Genomic DNA, 17,306 nt, shown 5'->3' with positions numbered 1-17,306 from the left:
ACGCCAGACCCAAGCCTTGTCTCCCACCTATACCGCAGCTCATGGCAACACCAGATCCTTAACCCACTGATTGAGGCCAGGGATTGAACCTGCATCCTCATGGATACTAGCTGGGTTCTTAACTTGCTGAGCCACAATGGGATCTCCCTCAGCTCTGGTTCTCAGGGAATCGTTTTAGCGCAGTTTAAGGACACAACATCCAAGTGTGGTCAGAAGAGGCAGGAAGACGTTCCTCTCTCCCCAGCTGTGGTTGGAGCTCAGCTCAGGGATAGGAGGAGAGAGTGACCCACACCCTCCTGGAGAACAAAAGCCATTTCCATGTGCCAGGGCAAAGTTGAGCCAAGCCCTCTTCAAACAAGCCTCCAGCCTTGCAGGCACCGCGCATCCACACACACCACTCTCCATTGGTGGGGGCAGGTCCCCCGTCTCTGCCTTCACATGTGCTCCCCTCCATGGGAGCAGTGCCACCCCCATTTCATGCCAGGCTAGCTCTGCCCCAGGTGACACAAATGGCCAGACCCTAGTGACAGGCCCCAGCTGCTTCAGCAGAGGAGCTGTGCCTTCATGCACACACACCCTCCACTTCACAAAGGAGGGAATCCAGTAACAATTGCTGCTACTGACCTCTCTCCAGTCCCCTGAGTGGCTTCTTTGTCTCTGTCAGGTTTTTTGTTTTTTTGGGTTTTTTTTGTCTTTTTAGGACCACACCTGCAGCACATGGAAGTTCTCAGGCTAGCGGTTGAATCAGAGCTGCAGCTGCCAACCTACACCACAGCCACAGCAATGTCAGATGCTTAACCCACTGAGCAAGGCCAGGGATCAAACCTGCATCCTCGTGGACACTAGTCGGGTTTGTTAGCGCTGAGCCACAACGGGAACTCCTGTCAAGACCTTTTGAGTTGCCCCACTGGCCACAGGGCAAAGCAGAGAACCCCCTTATCCACTAAGGGCTGGGGCAAAAGACCTGCCTGAGGTTCTGTAGACCAGCCGTGAGAGTAACTGCGCCCGGATCCCCAAGCTCAGCCTCTCTGCCCCCACCAGCCTCCTGTCACTCTGGCCAGGTGCGCACAGGGTAAGGTCAGACCCACCAAACCCCTTCACACAGCTCAGCACCTTCACCTCCCTCTGGTGAGATAATTGTAGGGAAGGAGCTGAGGTGGCACATAGTTGTTTAATTCTGGGGGAGGGAAGGGCTGGAGGATGCTGAGGGACCTGGGAGTCTGAGAGCCTGAGATTTTCAGGGGAACAGCTCTAAGGCTCTGCTTCCTGCTGGGTTCTCTGCTGCCCTGGATACCAAGCTGGTCTGATCAAGGCAGAGAAATGACCGCAGGACCCCAGGACATCTTTCATTTGTAGATGTTTGTTTCAAGTAGGCACTAGAGGTGGGCAGGGGGGAGGGGAGGCAGAACCATACACACTGTCCCCTGGGGCAGAGAAGGGTGACAGGGGAGTGACTTCCTGGAGAGAAGCCTGAGGCAAAGTCCTGAGTGATAGGGGGATTTTCTCTAGGGAGGAGAAAGGAGAAAGGGTGGGCCTTTTCCACCAAGGCTCTGAAAGAAGCACATGGAAGTTCCCAGGCCAGGGATCAAACCTGCATCCTCATGGATACTAGTCAAGTTCTTAACTCACTGAGCCACAACAGGAATTACCTCTTCTTTTTTTAAACAGACATTATTTTTTGGAGCAGGTTTAGATTTACAGAAAAGTGCTGCTCAAAGTACGGAGGGCTCCGTACACTCTCTCCCTCCCACCTCCATCCAAGGGTTCCCCTAATATTAAACATTAACATCTCACATTAATGTGGTACATTTGTTACAACTGATGAACCAATATCGGTACATTATTAAAAAAAAGTCCAGGAGTTCCCGTCGTGGCTCAGCAGTTAACAAACCTGGCTAGCATCCATGAGGATTCCAGTTCGATCCCTGGCCTCCCTCAGTGGGTTAAGGATCCAGCGTTGCAGTGAGCTGCAGTGCAGATTGCAGATGCGGCTCAGATTCTGCATTGCTGTGGCTGTGGCATAGGCTGGTGGCCACAGCTCTGATTGGACCCCTAGCCTGGGAACCTCCATATGCTGTGGGTACGGCTCTAAGGCAGAAAGAAAGAAGGAAGGAAGGAAGGGAGGGAGGAAGGAAAGGAGAAAGAAAAGTCCACAGCTTACTTGAGGGTTCATTCTTTGTGTTATACAGCTCCATTGGTTGTGACAAATGCATGATGTCATGTATCCACCATTACGTCATTCAGAATAGTGTCACTGCTCTAAAAATGCCCTGATGGAGCCTCGCTTTTAACTTCTCTAGAATGAGAGTGTGAAACTCATCTAAAGCCCCTCAGTCTCCCATCAAAGTTTCTAATTTAGGCCTTTTGACAAATTAAGCGGTAGTGAAATCAAATGTTTCTCTAACTTTGTCTAGAAACTCATGTTGCAACAGAAGAAAGGCTGGGGGAAAAATGTAATTGTAATGTATACATGTAAGGATAACCTGACCCCCTTGCTGTACAGTGGGAAAATTTTAAAATAAATAAATAAATAAATAAAATAAAGTTTAACCATTCAGTTCCTCTTTTGGAAAAAAAAAAATGTTTCTCTAAATGTTGTTTGACAGTCATCAGAATCACCAGGCTTGGGTTTGTGTGAGGGGGTGTCCTCATTCAAATGCTCTAGGGTCTCAACCCCAGATTTGTTAAATCAGAATCCCACGGGTAGAGCCTAGGAATCCCACCCACAGCCTATGGAAGTTCCTGGGCCAGGGATCAAATCCCAGCCAGAGCTGCAACTTATGCCACAGCTGCAGCAACACCTTAACCCACTGCACTGGGCCTGGGATTGGACCGGCACCTTCACAGAGATAAGCTGGATCATTAACCCCCTGCGCCACAGTGGGAACTCCCCAGGAATCTGCATTTAAACCAGGCTCTGGTGCATAGGGATGTTTGAGACCCACCCTGCCCAGGGCAGCAGAATCCACTGGACTAATCTCCTGCCTCCTTGCTCTTGGGAATTTGTTCCACCAAAGTTTCGAAACCTAAACAGAAAAATCCGATCTATCGTCAGGTTAAAGCTCAGGAGAGATGTTCAATTCCCCAAAAGGGAAACGAGCAAGACCGATTTCCTGGAAAAAGCCCATTTTGGTTTCTGCAGCTCCCAGTCACCAAGCCTGCTGTCGTTTCCTATCCTGATTGCTGATCACTCACCCAAAATAACCTGCACGCAGCGCCTCACCAGCTGCAGCGCTCTGTAACTCCTCTAATTTAGCAGCCAGACATGTTTGGCTCCACAACAAAGGGGCTCTGGGAGGGCGCCCCTCCCTCATGGCCAACTGTACTGGGTTGAATAGTGTGCCCCCCCAAATCCACGGCCATCCAGAACCTCAGAACATGACTTTACTTGAAAATAAGGAGTTCCCTTCATGTCTCAGTGGTTAACGAACCCGACTAGGATCCATGAGGATTCGGGTTTGATCCCTGGTTTCGCTTAGTGGGCTAAGGATCTGGCATTGCTGTGAGTTGTGGTGTAGGTCACAGAGGCAGCTTGGATCCTGTACTGCTATGCTCTGGTGTAGGCTGGTGGCTGTAGCTCTGATTCCACCCCCAACCTGGAAATTTCCATATGCCATGGGTGTGGCCCTAAAAAAAAAAGATATTTGCAGATGTAATTAGTAAGGATTAAGACCAGACCAGACCAGACTGGATTAGAGTGGGTCCTAAATTCAGTGATGTTCTTGTAAGACCTTCCCAAGACTGATACACACGGGGGAGAAGGCCGTGCAAAGACAGAGGCAGAGGCAGAGGCAGGGGGAAGCAGCTGTAGCCTAAGAGCACCAGAGACTCCAAGAGCCACCAGAATCTAAAAACAGGCCAGGAGGGATTCTAACCTAGAACATTCAGAGGGAACATGGCCCTGCCAACACCTTGACTTCAGACACCTTTTTTTTTAAGGCTGCATCTGCAGCATATGTAGATTCCCAGGCCAGGGGTCAAATTGGAGCTGCAGCTGCCGGGCTGCACCACAGCCACAGCAACTCCAGATCCAAGCCACCTCTGCAACCTACACCATAAGCTCACGGCAATGCCAGATCCTTAACCCACTAAGCGAGGCCAGGGATCGAACCTACATCCTCATGGATATCAGTCGGGTTCATAACCTACTGAACCACAACAGGAACTCCTTGATTTCAGATGTCTAACCTCCAGAACTGTGAGAATAAACCTCTATTATTTTAAGCCACCCAGTTCGTGGTAATTTGTGATGCAGCCCTAGCACACTCATACATCAGCATTGCCCTAGCCCCCTGCCCTGGTTCGGCCCACCCCTCAGCACCAAGAAGGGCAGGACCCCTCACATAGGCAGTTCTCCAGAAGGGTGCTTTAATGAGGCCAGTTATGATCAGAGCCGTTTTCTCCCAACCAACCCCTCTCAACTCTGTATCTATGAGGCCTGTTTCCTATACCAGGACAACAGCCCTCTCTCCTCCACTTGGAAGGCTACAGTCCAAGTGGAAACATTAGTAGTGACAAATAAATAGGGGTCCCAGGGGCAGCGGCTGGCAGGTGGTGCCATGTGGTGGTTCCTGGGCTCAGCTGAGGATGGGGCTCGACAGGTCACTGCAACTTCATGCCGCTCCGGCGCCTCGAGTCCTTCCGGGCAATGGGGCTGAAGTTCGCAATCTCCTTGTAGATGTGCTCTGAGAAAGGCAGGGCAGTTCAAGGTGGGTAGGGCGTGCTGGGGGCAAGAGAGAAACAACCTCCCCAGCAGACACGGCGTGGAGCAGGAAGTCAGCCCAGCTTAGGGAGAAAGAAGTGCATGCAGGAGCCGATGCCTGCTCATAGAAGGAGGGGAGTCTCTAGGAGGGCGTTGGAGCCAAGGAGGCAGAGGGGAGAGCGGCTGTGGGCAGAGGGGGGAAGGGGCCAGAGGCCCCCGCTCTTACGCTTCCATTCATCCACTGTGAGTTTCTCATGCTCTAAGGAATCATCAAGTGGCTGCTGGGCCTCTGTCTCCTCCTCGGGGTCCCGGAAGGGTTCAAAGAAGGGGTGGGTGAGCGCCTGCGAGGCCGTCAGGCGCTTGTCCACGTCCAGTTCTAGCATCTTCTCCAGCAGGTCTGTAGCTGCAGCAATGGAGTGTGAGCCTTGCAGCCCAGGCCAGGGAGAGCCTGCCTGCTGAGACAGCCCTTGGGCCCCAAGACTCACCCTGGGGGCTGGCATGCGGGAAGAGCTGAGAGAAATCCTTCTTAGGGCTCTGTGGCAGGGACTGGATGTAGGATTTGGCCTGGAAGACAGAAAAGCCCTGAGTAATCCCCAGCTGGCAGCTCCTCAGGGCTCAGGCCATGGAGTATGGAGCAGGGACCCCCCCAGAAAAGCCCCCACACAGGGCTGAAGGCTCAGGTCAGAATCCAAGGGGAGGTAAAGGCCAGAGCCCTTGCCAGGGCAGAGGGGAGGCCCAGGTGAGCCCACTTCCACAAAGGCCTACGGCTCACCTGATCCTGGTCAGCCCCGCGCACAGCCCCGGCCCGCCTGGGCCCCTCTGCCACTCACCGCTTTGTCTTTCAGCTTCTGCACAAACTCGGCGCCCGGCACCCCGGTCACCTTCAGGATCTGGGTCAGTTGGTCCAGGTCTTGGCAGCAGGTTAAGGCTCAGCCTCATGCCCTGGGGGCGGGTCTGAAGCCACCCTCCCCACCATGCCTCTATCAAGCCCACCCTGAAGCGTGGACCATCCAAGCTCCAGGAGCTCGCCTCCCCCTGCTTCAGGAGGGGAGGTTCTACTTCTGGGCTCAGGTCTCTGGAAGGCTGCTCGCTTGCCATGCTGGGTTAAAGGTCCCTCCCCACAAATGCTCCTGCATGGGTCACCTTCCCAGCCTCACCCCACCCATTTCTTTGTCATCGTCTCCCCTCCCACTCTGAGTTTCACAGCACAGACCCCACATCTTCTCCTAGTCCCTGCACAGCACACACAGGCGCTTATTTTGTGTGTGCGTGGTGCCAAAATGCCAAGTGTTTCCTACATGTGGTGGAATGACAGGTGACTAGTTTTCATCATTTTGCTTCTCTGCATTTTCTTTTTTTTTTAAATGGCCACACCTGAGGCATGTGGAAATTCCCAGGCTACGAGTTGAATCGGAGCTGTAACTGCCGGTCTACACCACAGCCACAGCAACACAGGATCTGAGCCCTGTATGAGACCTACACTGCAGCTCACAGCAACACCAGATCCTTAACCCACTGAGCCACAAAGGGAACTCTGCTTCTCTGCATTTTGAAATTGTTCCACAAAGGAGAGGTTTAAATAATAAAGTGTCTGCTAAAGTAATGAATCCCTGGATGGAGTTTGGCTTTTCCAGCAAAGGATACAGTCTTTTCCCTTGAATAGAGTTTTCCCAGTTAGCATCTCTGCCATGATACAGCCCACAGACCAGATGTCCACTGCAGAGGGCGGGAGAGGAAGTGTCACCTGGACTGGCTGACCAGGACCCAGCAGTGAGTCACCCCACAGTTACCTGGATGGCCTTGGGGCAGCTGCCAGCAAAGATACCACACACACACACACCCCTGCCGCCCCCTGCTCCTCGCCCTGGGCATCTGACCACTGACCAGTCTGGTTGTAGTGCATCCAGCTGAGGATCACCTCAGGGGCCCGGTACCAGCGGGTCACCACGTAGCCAGTCATCTCTGCATCTGCAGGCCGAGCCAGCCCAAAATCCAAGATCTAACTCGGGCACATGGGAAAAAGGAGCTTGCTGAGGTGAAGAGCCTCTCGGGGCAGCTTCTGGGGGCTCCCGGGAGTGAGGGGCCCACCCCCACACCAGGCTGACCCTGCCTGGCTCCGCTCACCTTCAGCTCGCAGTCCTCATTCACAGCGAGGTTGCCTGGCTTCAGGTCCTAGATGGGGAGAGAGCAAGCACTGGGCAGAGGCACAGATGGAAGCTGTCCCCACTTGGCTGCCACCCAGCATGCGCCCTCGGCCAGGCCCCTTCCCCTCTCTGGGTGCTGATTCCCTGTGTAGAATGAGGATTGGACTAGGTGTCCTCCGTGGCCATTCAGCTCAAAAACGTGCCTGACTCTTGGAGCCCAAAACACTCAGCTCAGTACTTGCAACGTTTTCCCAGAAAGTTCTCCAGAACACAGCAATTCCCAGGCCAAGGCTGGGTCTGAAAAATCCACATTCCCTGCTCCTTCCACCTCCCCTCATCCCCCCAACAGGAGAACCCCCCCCCAGTGGGTGGGGCCTCTGAGGCGGCAGGGAAAGCACTCACCCTGTGGACCACCCCAGCGGAGTGGATGTACTGTGTTGGGGAGACAGAGAGAGAAGGGTGAGTCCAGTGCCCGGCTTTCCCACAAGGTGTTTCAGGCTGGCTCAGAGCTCTCATCTGCCCTGTCACAGCGGCTCTCCCAGCCTCCCCAAACCCCAGGTCTCAACAGCAAGCCCCCCTCCTCTGCCATCTTACAGGCTCCCACCCACCTTGAGACCCTTGAGCATCTGATACACCAGGTACTGGATCTTGTCCTCACTGAACTCCATCCCCATGATCTTCTGCAGGTCTGTCTGCATGAAGGGCATCACCAGGTAGCTGCAAGGCACGAGGGCTTCTTGAACAGTCCCCAGGCCCACCCAGCCCAGGCATAAGCTCAGAGGAGGGGCGAGGAACTGGGGCAGAACAGGGGCCTTAGAAATGACCTCTGTGTGAACCAGCCCCACCACAGCCCACCAGACCCCTGTGCAGGGGGCCTCCTGGATCCCAGCCTGGGCCAGGGGGCCACCCAGCTGGCAGACCTCAGGGTAAGTACTTCATCTGGAGCTGCTCAGAGAAACCCCAAAGGTACCCCTCCACACCCCACAGAAAGCCTGGCTGTGAGTTAGAAACATCTGCCAGTATTTCCTTCTGCTTCTGTACAAATATTTTCTCCCCCAGAGGTTCATGCCCTGCTAAGATGGCTCCTCAAACATCCAAAAAGTTCTCCATCCAAGAAGGAAACAATAAAACAGTTTCCAGGAGAGTGAAGAAGGAAGGATGTAGCGGAGCCAAGGCACCTTCTTAGTGGGATTGCAAAACAGGTCCAGGTCAACAAAATGCAACTATTACTCAAGAAAGTAACAGCGAAGTCCAGAACAAAAAGGGATGAAGATCATAAAAGGAATTTAAAAAGAGAAAAGAAAAGGATGCAGAGGCCATCTCCAGGAGCCTATGACTTTTGGAGCCTTCTTCCACCTTGATCACACCCGCTCCAGGACCAGACAGCTCTAGGCACAGGCCCCTCCCACCTTGAGTGTCACCTCTACCTGATTCTCAGCTGATGAACTTGCTCAAATCTCCCTGTGCTACAACCACCTTCCCCTGACCTTGTTTCTACAAGTAACCATCCCTTCTCTCTCTCCCTCCCCCATCAAACTTCTAGAGAGAGTGGTCCTCACCTCTTGACCCCACTGCCTTCACTTCCGGTTCCCCGAGGACCTGGCATCTGCTTCTGCCCCACAGCCAGCACTGCTGGAACCAAGGTCACCAGTGACAGTCCAGCACACACAGCCATGGCTCTCTTTCTTTCTACTGAAACCCCAGCAAAGTCTGACACTCTTTCAAGATTCTCTGCCGCTCCTACCACTGAGCAGGCTCTCTCAGCTCTTCACCTGCTCGGCCTCCTGTGCCTTTAATGCTGACATCTTCATCAGCAGTATCTCTCTCTCTCTTTTTTTTTTTTGGTCTTTTTACCTTTTCTAGGGCTGCCCTTGCGGCATATGGAAGTTCCCAGGCTAGGGATCTAATCGGAGCTGTAGCCACCAGCCTACACCAGAGCCACAGCAACATGGGATCCAAGCCACGCCTGCAACCTGCACTGCAGCTCACGGCAATGCTGGATCCTTAACCCACTGAGAAAGGTCAGGGATCTAACCCGCAACCTCATGGTTCCTAGTCGGATTCATTAATCACTGAGCCACGACAGGAACTCCAACAGTATCTCTTCAGGTTCTGCACTAGCCTGTCCCTGGGCTTTGGCTGCCATCCACAGGCGGTTATTCTGGCCTAAATCCACATCCCTGGCCCAGACTTTCCTAAGGTCCAGATTTATTTGCAGCTGCTGATTAAACACTTGAATGTTCATGGGCCTTTCAAAAATGAGGTGTCCAAAATGGAGTTCCCGTTGTGATTTATCAGTAACAAACCCAACTAGTATCCACGGGATACGGGTTCGACCCCTGGCCTTGTTCACTGGGTTAAGGATCGGGCTTTGCTGTGAGCTGTGGTGTAGGACACAGACAGCTAGGATCTGGTGTTGCTGTGGCTGTGGCATAGGCAGGCAGCTACAGCTCTGATTCGACCTCTAGCCTGGGAACTTCCACATGCCATGGGTGTGGCCCTAAAGAAAAAGAAAAAAAATGGAGCTCCTTATCTTTCTCCCAAGATCTATTCCTCAACCTTGTATTTCACACAGGACCCGGCATCCCCTGACCCCTGCCACCTTGCCCAGCCACCACATCCCAAGGGACACAGTATCCTGACAGTTGTGCCTCCCAGTGGGTCTCACGTCTGCTCTCGGATCCGTCACTTCTATTTAGATCAAGGGCTGGGCCTTGACCTTTTCAGCCTCCCAGAGCTGCTCCCAGCTCCTTTCTAGCTGCCACCAGAGCCCCTCCCCCAACCCTGGTCTGACCACATCACTTCCCTGCTCCAAACTCCCTCGGACCTGAGGCTGCCTGTGGGATCAAGTCAGGACTTGGCCTAAACAAACCAGCCGCTGGCCTCCACTAGCCACACTGAACTCAATATTGCCCAAAGGGTCCAGTGTCTGTCACGCATCGGGGGCCTTTGCTGGTGCAGTTCCTTCAGCCTGGGTTGCCTCAACCCCTGCTGCCTCAGGGCAAATGTATGCTCACCCGTCAGGACTGAGTTCAAGTTGACTCCTCTGTAGAGCCTGCTGAGGCAGCTTGCAGTTGCCAGCGCTCTTCCCAGACCTGGGCACTGACCACCACAGCCAATATTCACCACCGCCACCCCCAAGGGGCCGGTCCACTTTCAATTCCCAATGCAAAGCCCAGCAGCTAGGAAAAACCTCCATTCAAAATCACTTCATTAAATTGAAAACAAAAGCATCCTCACAAAGAGACCTGCAGCTGCAATTGAAATACGATTGACAAAAAAATTCACCTTCCTAAAGTTCCTAAATTTTAGACCAGGCACACATTGGCAAAGCTGTGCACTGAACAACAAAATTCCCTTCCTTCCTTCCTTCTGTCTTTTTAGGGCCACACTCGCAGCATATGGAAATTCCCAGGCTAGGGGTCAAATAAGAGCTGTACCTGCCAGCCTACACCACAACCACAGAAGCGCTGGATCCAAGGCTCATTTGCGACCTATACCAGAGCTCACGGCAATGCTGGATCCTTAACCTGCTGAGCAAAGCCACGGATTGAACCTGCAGCGTCATGGATCCTAGTCAGGTTCTTAACCCACTAAGCCACCAGGGGAACTCTGAGCAACTAAATTTTCTCATTCTGTGTCCATCAGCCAGAGGTGGCCAAGGCTTCCTGATCCTCACTTCATGCTAGGAAAAGCCCCAAGGTCCAGATCCACATCTGTGTCCCCAGGAAATGGCAAGGTAGGTTGATTTGAACCCTGTGGACACTGCCCTGGTGTCTCTGTGGTGTTAAACTGGGTAGAGCAAAGCCATCTGATTAGCAGATGGCTCTGTGTCAGGCAAGCAGCCTACAAAGCCCCTCCCTCCCACCTCTCCCTACCTGCCTTTCTCTCCACCCTTGGCTGAAAGAACCTCTCTATAGCCCAAAGGCCCAGGGACTCCTGGGACAGGAAGCCCCTCCCTACCCAGAAGAGAGAGTCTGGTCCCTCCCCTTCTGGGCTTGCAAATGTCTGGGAACCCAGCAAGGCCCTACTCACAAGTCGTGGAAGTTACGCAGGGAAGAGGCTGGGGTGAAGACATCCAGGAGCCCAATGACCTGGGAAGAAGGTTACCAGTGAGGGCTAGGCAGCCCCTGCAGCCCTCTGCTACCTCCTGGGGCCCTAGCCCTGTCCGGGACCATCTGCCCTTTCCTAAAACACCATCTCCAGCAGGAGGCAGGTCCCCCACCTTCTTGGAGGCAGTCAAAGGGGCGACGGGAGAGTCTGTAGGGCACAGTGATGGAGTCAAGCCGGGGAGAAGGGGAGGTGGACCTTCTTGCGCTCACTGACCCCAAGTCTGCTGTTCAGGACAAGCAGCACAAACCCACTCTCAGTGTAAGCAGGGACCCATGAATGGTAAAAGGACTCAAGGGGAGAAGAGAGAAGGGGCCTTGCAGCCAGCAGGCTCCCTGCCCCTGACCTTGGGTCTCTCACCACATCCAGCCATGCCTGCTGAAGGGTGGTTTGGGTCTGGGGGCAAGCTTACCCTGGTTGGAGGCCATGGGGGAGGGTTTGCTGAAGAGGCCTGGGGCTTTAAATGTGCACAATATTTTGAAATCATTATTTTAAATGTTTGCCTTCCATTCTAGGTATCCTGCAGCAGGCCCAGCACTGAGTCACTACTTTTCCTGGCTCTTTCAATCGGACAGGACAGCCTACAGATTAGGGCCTGGAGCCAGGCTGCCTGGGTCAAATCCCAGCTCTGCCATTGATTAACCATATAATCCTTGAGTCTGTGCCTCAGTTTCCCCATCTGTACTTGGGAGCAATGGTATTTATGTGATAGTGTGAGGATTAAACAAGTTAGTTGCATGTAGAGTTCCTAGAACTGCCCTGGGCACATAGTAAGTCCCCGATGAGTATCCATTATTGTTGTTATTATTATTATCAGGGTCACATGTGGAAACAACATTAAGGAGGATTCTGGGCATCAGCTCTTCGATCTAGAACAACTACAAGGAGCACCTCACAAGGTTTGTTCTGCTCCACTGCCAGAAATTCTCCTTGCACCCTTTCTGGGAAGTAGGCAGGGTGGGTCCTGGCACCCGGTTTTAATTATTAGGTGAGAATCAAGGGTCAGAGGAGCCAGGAAATTCTTCCTTTGCTCCCCGCACCCTCCAGGGCCTTCTCCCCACACGTGGAGGGGCCTAGCCAGGTCTCTGGGGCCCCCTCCCCTTTGTCTTCCCCAGGCAGCCCCCCAACCCAGCCTACATTCTCATGCTGCATGTGTTTCAGCAGCATCAGCTCCCGGTAGGCACGCTTGGCAAAGATCTCAGACTGGAAGGGCCGGCTCAGCTTCTTGATGGCCACCTTCTCCCCCGACCGCTTGTCAATGGCTGAGCTGTGGAGGCACAGGCAGGTCAGCAGGCAGCGGCTTCCTCAGACTCACCCCTATCTCTCCCAGTCAGCAGTCTAGGCTGGGGTGGTGGTGAAGCCCCACCTCCTGGACTGTGAGGGGGCAGCTGAGAGCACAGTGGGGTGGGAGGTGGAAGATGGAGAGGGAGCGGGCAGAATCCGAGAGGTGTGCAGCACGGGTTCAGACACAGGTGAATGCCAACAGGACCCAGAGCAACTTGGCAAGTCCCTTCTTGTTTGGGCCTCAGTGTACCCGTTTGTAACAATGGGGATTCGCCCCCATGAACTCTGGGGTCCCGGGTAAGGTTCAAGTCCTGAAGAAACAGATCCAGTCCTAGTTCAACCCACAGAGACCCCTGCCAAGCCGGTGATTAAAGTGGGATGGCGCCTGAGGCTTCCCGCTCCTTCCCGGCTTCGCAGCCCAGCCGGCCGCCTTCTCCTGGGGTTCAGCCTAGAAAAGCACCCGCCAAGGACTTCCAAGCCCGCAGGGCTCTGGGCCTTGGGGTCCTCTATCAAGCTGGTGGGCGCCCAGCCTCGAGAGCTCAGCAGGACAGGGGACAGCGGAGGCGGGTCCGGGAAGAGGGCACTGGCTGGGCCCCGGCTCATCCCGAGGCTCCACCGGCGTCCGGGTGCCCAGGCGCCCGCCGGCCTTCGTCCCGACGCCCCAGACGCCTCCCGCGCCCCTCCGCGGGCGCGCAGGCCCGGGGGTCTCACCACACTGCACCGTAGGCCCCGCTGCCTACGTTCGTCAGGGACACGTAGGTCTTGGGCAGCTCCCAGGCGGTCTTGTTGACGTCCTGCTTGTAGAAACCCCTTTTCCGGGTGAGGCTCATCCCGGGCACTCAATCTTCGCGGCCTCCAGCGCGGTGGCTGCGATCGCCGCCCGCCAGGCTCTCAGCACCGGTCCCCCCCCCCACCCCGCCCGCGGTCCCCGCCGTGCCCTCCCCGCGCCGCCTGCTCCTCCCCCGCGAGGGCGGGGGCCCGGGCCGCGCGGCCCACCTGCCGGCTCGCCCAGGTGCGCCGCTGCCCCGCCCAGGCCTGCCCGACGGCTCGCGCGCGGAGCCCCAGATTTCCGCCAGCCCGAGAGTGGTGGGCGGGGCCCCCGCACAGAGCAGCCAGGAGCGGCAGGTGCACTGCCCTGCAGGAAGGGGTGCTTTCCTCCTCCATGAGCTGGGCCGGGGGCCGGGGGCCCGAGCGACCCAGGGGCTCCCTGGGCAAGAGGGCGGGAGGACAGGGCTTCCTGGCTCCCTCAAGCGCGGGACTCTGTAGGAAGATCTCCCAGAGATTTTGGAAACCGTTCTGGAAAATAAAACCAAACTCCACAACTTTGATTATGGAAGTATGGAAAGTTTCAAACATATACAGAGGTAGATAATAGCTCAGTGCTTCTCACATTTGAATGTGCACATGGATCCCCTGACGTGTTATTAAGTACAGATTCTGATTCAGAAGGTCTGGAAAGAAGCCAAGATTCTGCATTTCTAACCAGCTCCTAGGCTCAGGGGATCCTGGGACTGCACTGTGATAGAGAGGTTTTAACGACCCTGCCTGACCCCAGTCCCAGCTTCAACAATGTCAACTCTTGGTCAGTTTTGTTTCCTCTACATACACCCACCCACTCCATCATTCTGAAGCAAAACCAGGCAGTATATCATTTCACCCACAAATATTTTTGTGTCTCTAAAAGATAAGGATTATTTTAAAAACACAACCACGGAGTTCCCGTCGTGGTGCAGTGGTTAACGAATCCGACTAGGAACCATGAGGGTGCAGGTTCGGTCCCTGCCCTTGCTCAGTGGGTTAACGATCTGGCGTTGCCGTGAGCTGTGGTGTAGGTTGCAGACGCGGCTCGGATCCCACGTTGCTGTGGCTCTGGCGTAGGCCGGTGGCTACAGCTCCGATTCAACCCCTAGCCTGGGAACCTCCATATGCCGCGGGAGCAGCCCAAGAAATAGCAGCAACAACAACAACAAAAGACAAAAAATAAATAAATAAATAAAAACACAACCACAATATCCTTTTTTACACCTAAAGTTAATTAACTAATTCTGTAATACCAACTATCTAGTCTAGGTTCAAATTTCCTGTTTTGAATGGGGTTTTTGCTGGCCTTCTAATTCCATGAGAGGGCAATGACAAGTCAGGGTATTCTGCCACCTGTGTCTGATGGCTTGTGCAGCCTGAGGAAGATTCTGTGCTCAAATTAAATCACAGAGGTCTCCGAGGAACAGGGTCGGGGCAGAAAATGGCCACAAGAAATCCAGTTGCCTGGCCTGGCTTGTCTGACCCCCTGCTGGCCTGGGGTTGCGGAAAGGGTGGGGACCACTTGCTTCACTTTGTCAACAGGAGAGAAGAAGGAAAGGAACTAGCTTGTGGCTTACAGAAAGCTGGGGGCCCTCCCTAGGAAGTCTTCAGAACCCAAACCCTGTGCCAAGCCCTTCCTGTGCAGTCCTGGAAGACCATTGGGGGTGTGGGGGAGGGGTGCTTGAACCCCACAGAAATGCCCATCGGGCATTGCAGGCAGGGATACTGTCTTATTCATATCCAGCACCTAGTAGGATATCAAAAACTATATGGCGAATGAATGGAAGAGTCAGCCCATTAGAAATGAAAAAAATACTTACTTAATGAACACTTGGGCTTGCCATGTACCAGTCATTATTCTAAGTGTTTTACATACACAGCTCCCTTAATCCTGGTAAGAGGCCTATGAGTCAGTACTATTATCCTCATTTTAGAGATGAGGAACCTGAGGTACAGAATGGTTAAGTCACTTGCCCTAGGTCACACAGCTGGTAAGGGCCAGAGCTGGGTTAAAGATGCTAGGACCACCGAATTCAAGGTTCCGAGGTTATGCAGCATTTCTGGGTTGAGAGGCATTGCTCCTTAAAGGAGATCGGCGTGTTTCAAATCATTTGCCTCATCCATCATAAGGACATGTCTACTGATCAAACCACATCTCCCTCGTTCATCCCACCCTGGGGATCTGACACATTCCCTACCCTCTCCCCCTTCCACTCCCTCCTCAAGCCCTGAGACCCTGGGGGAGAAAAGGGTAGGGACTACGAGCCTGGAAGGGCTGCAGGAGGTTCAGACCCTTGATCGCTTCTTGGCCTTTTGGCTAAGATATCGAGTGTGGAGTTTTGGACCTTTGGGGTTGGTACTGTAACCGAGCAGGACCCTGGGAGGCCTCCCCAGAGTTGACCTCCACTCATGTCCTCAAAGAACAAATTTAATCAGAAAAGTAAGAAAATACAGCGAAAAAGGAAAACAGTAATAATAATTTAGCCTCAACAAAGTCAAGGACCTTCAGTTCTTCAAAGACTATAGATAATATTCTGAGCCGTGTGCTTGGCGCTGTTTGGCAGGTGCTGAAGCCCCACCAGGTGGAGGAAATCAACTGGATGCTGCCCACATGCATGCAGACCCCAGACCAGTTGGAACCAGAAGGTTCATGATGCCGATTCCCAATGACCTCCTCACCCACCCATCAGGGAAATGTCCCCAAGCTGATCACACCCTGCTCCTCAAACACTGTAAGACACCTCACTATCCCTTCCAAGGGGGGGTCCCAAGTTCTTGAGGCACTAGCCTGCTGTGTTCCCCTCTTTGTCTGGCCATGAAAGCTACTTTTTCTGTTTCTTCCAACTCTGTCTCTGTGTTTCTCTTTGTCATCAGGAACAGAGGTGGCCGAGATTTCGGCAACAGTAGTGCCAGTGGAAGCCTCTCTGACTCTGAAGTTTGGGCAGGATCCCGGAAGCCAGAGTCGAGGGCTGGGCACAGGCAAGAGAGAGTTGTCCAGGAGACTCAGGTTTCCTTCTGGTTTGAGGATCCTGTTCTCCAGGGCAGGGACCGGCCATGAGCCTCTGCGTTGTGTGTCTGCCTGAGCGTGAAGAGGTGAGCCCAGAGAGGTGAGGAATACCAGGGAAGTGCTCATTGCCCAAGTGGGTGCAATCCTGCAAGGGCATGAGCTGGCCACTCAGGCTGTGGCTCCAGATGCCTCTTAAGCAATGGTCAGGAAGTGACTCAGGCCTCAGACTCTATGACAGTGACCCCCATCTCTGGCCTCCTCAGCTATACCTGTGTTTACTCTGCAGCCTTGGAGAGACGTACCTTGGATGGTCCTGGCTGGGAAGTCATGAATGGAAGTGGAAGAGGTTGGGGTCACCGGGAACATCCCCGGGGCTCTCTCCTCTTTGAGCTCCAAGGCCCCCCTGCTCTTCTCCCCCCAGACACTGGCGCAATGTCGTTGCCTTGGTTTCTGCCCTCTTACCATCCAGGTGGGGGGTTAGGAAACCAAGCTGGGAAGGAGACCCTAATTCCCGTCCTGCCTCTGAACTACCAGCCGTGTGATCCTGGGCAAAATACCTTCCCCTCTCTGAGTTCAGTGTCCTCCCAGTAAGAGGGACATGATATTAAAGCATGACAAGTGTATATATATATATATATTGTCTTTTTAGGGCTACACCCTTGGCATATGGAAGTTCCCAGGCTAGGGGTCAAATTGGAGCTGCAGCTGCCAGCCTACATCACAGCCACAGCAACGCCAGATCCTTAACCCACCGAGTGGGGCCTGGGATGGAGCCCGCGTCCTCATGGATACTAGTCGGTTCATTAACGCTGAGCTACGACGGGAACTCCAGCATGACAAGTATATTTGAAGAGTCCTGGGGCTGCGTTATCTCCGGTGCAGACTACCAACAGCCCAGTGAGGTAGGGACTGTTGGTGCTTCCAGCCAAAGAGCCCCAGACACAGCTGTGGGTGAGCAAGCTGGGTTTGTCACTCTTGGCACCGAGGAAGAACAGGCATGTGGGGAGACATCTCAGGAAGAGGGTATTGAAAGGACCTAGTGTAAGGTTTGCAAGGTTCGGTGATTTGGTGGAGGGTATAAGGAAGCTGGACTTTGTTGTGCATTTAGTGCCATTGGCAAGTGGAGATGATTCTGTGATTAGGTATCTTCGTAAATCTTACCCGGAAGGAGGGCCAGCGAGAATGGGGAGAGGGCAGCTGTCTTCACGCAGAGTAGCTTTCAGATGGGGGTGTTTGGTCATGCTTGTGGTTAGGACGA

The 17,306-nt window shown here is 53.8% G+C and overlaps 1 protein-coding gene across 3 annotated transcripts; it reads right to left on the bottom strand.

The window, feature by feature from the left end:
* Positions 1–4,346: 4,346 nt before the first annotated feature.
* MAPK13 (mitogen-activated protein kinase 13) lies at positions 4,347–13,158 on the bottom strand. 3 transcript variants are annotated; one of them, XM_047796430.1, is made up of 12 exons: positions 12,952–13,158; positions 12,094–12,223; positions 10,882–10,940; positions 7,455–7,563; positions 7,249–7,278; positions 6,827–6,874; positions 6,587–6,701; positions 6,347–6,418; positions 5,533–5,612; positions 5,188–5,266; positions 4,929–5,105; positions 4,347–4,685 (listed from the first exon to the last, which is right to left on the bottom strand). In XM_047796430.1, exons 1-12 carry the CDS (start codon positions 13,068–13,070, stop codon positions 4,603–4,605), a joined length of 1,101 nt encoding a protein of 366 aa, XP_047652386.1. In that variant the 5' UTR covers positions 13,071–13,158; the 3' UTR covers positions 4,347–4,602. The 3 variants fall into 3 exon arrangements, with proteins under 3 accessions (XP_047652386.1, XP_047652387.1, XP_047652388.1); XM_047796431.1 differs by having other exon boundaries at positions 12,981–13,044; XM_047796432.1 differs by lacking the exon at positions 12,952–13,158 and adding an exon at positions 12,323–12,901.
* Positions 13,159–17,306: the final 4,148 nt, after the last annotated feature.

This window comes from Phacochoerus africanus, chromosome 9, assembly GCF_016906955.1.
Source record: "Phacochoerus africanus isolate WHEZ1 chromosome 9, ROS_Pafr_v1, whole genome shotgun sequence".
NCBI lineage: Eukaryota > Metazoa > Chordata > Mammalia > Artiodactyla > Suidae > Phacochoerus > Phacochoerus africanus.
Note: the sequence above shows the minus strand (reverse complement) of the source record. Positions and strands in the feature narration are given on the sequence as shown.

Coding starts and splice junctions, on each gene's coding strand:
- MAPK13 (XM_047796430.1), bottom strand. CDS start 13,070: ATGAGCCTCACCCGGAAAAGGGGTTTCTACAAGCAGGACGTCAACAAG. Junction 7,564..10,881: donor CTGCGTAACTTCCACGACTT/GTGAGTAGGGCC, acceptor CGTGCCTTGCAG/CTACCTGGTGATGCCCTTCA. Junction 7,279..7,454: donor AGATGCTCAAGGGTCTCAAG/GTGGGTGGGAGC, acceptor TCCCCAACACAG/TACATCCACTCCGCTGGGGT.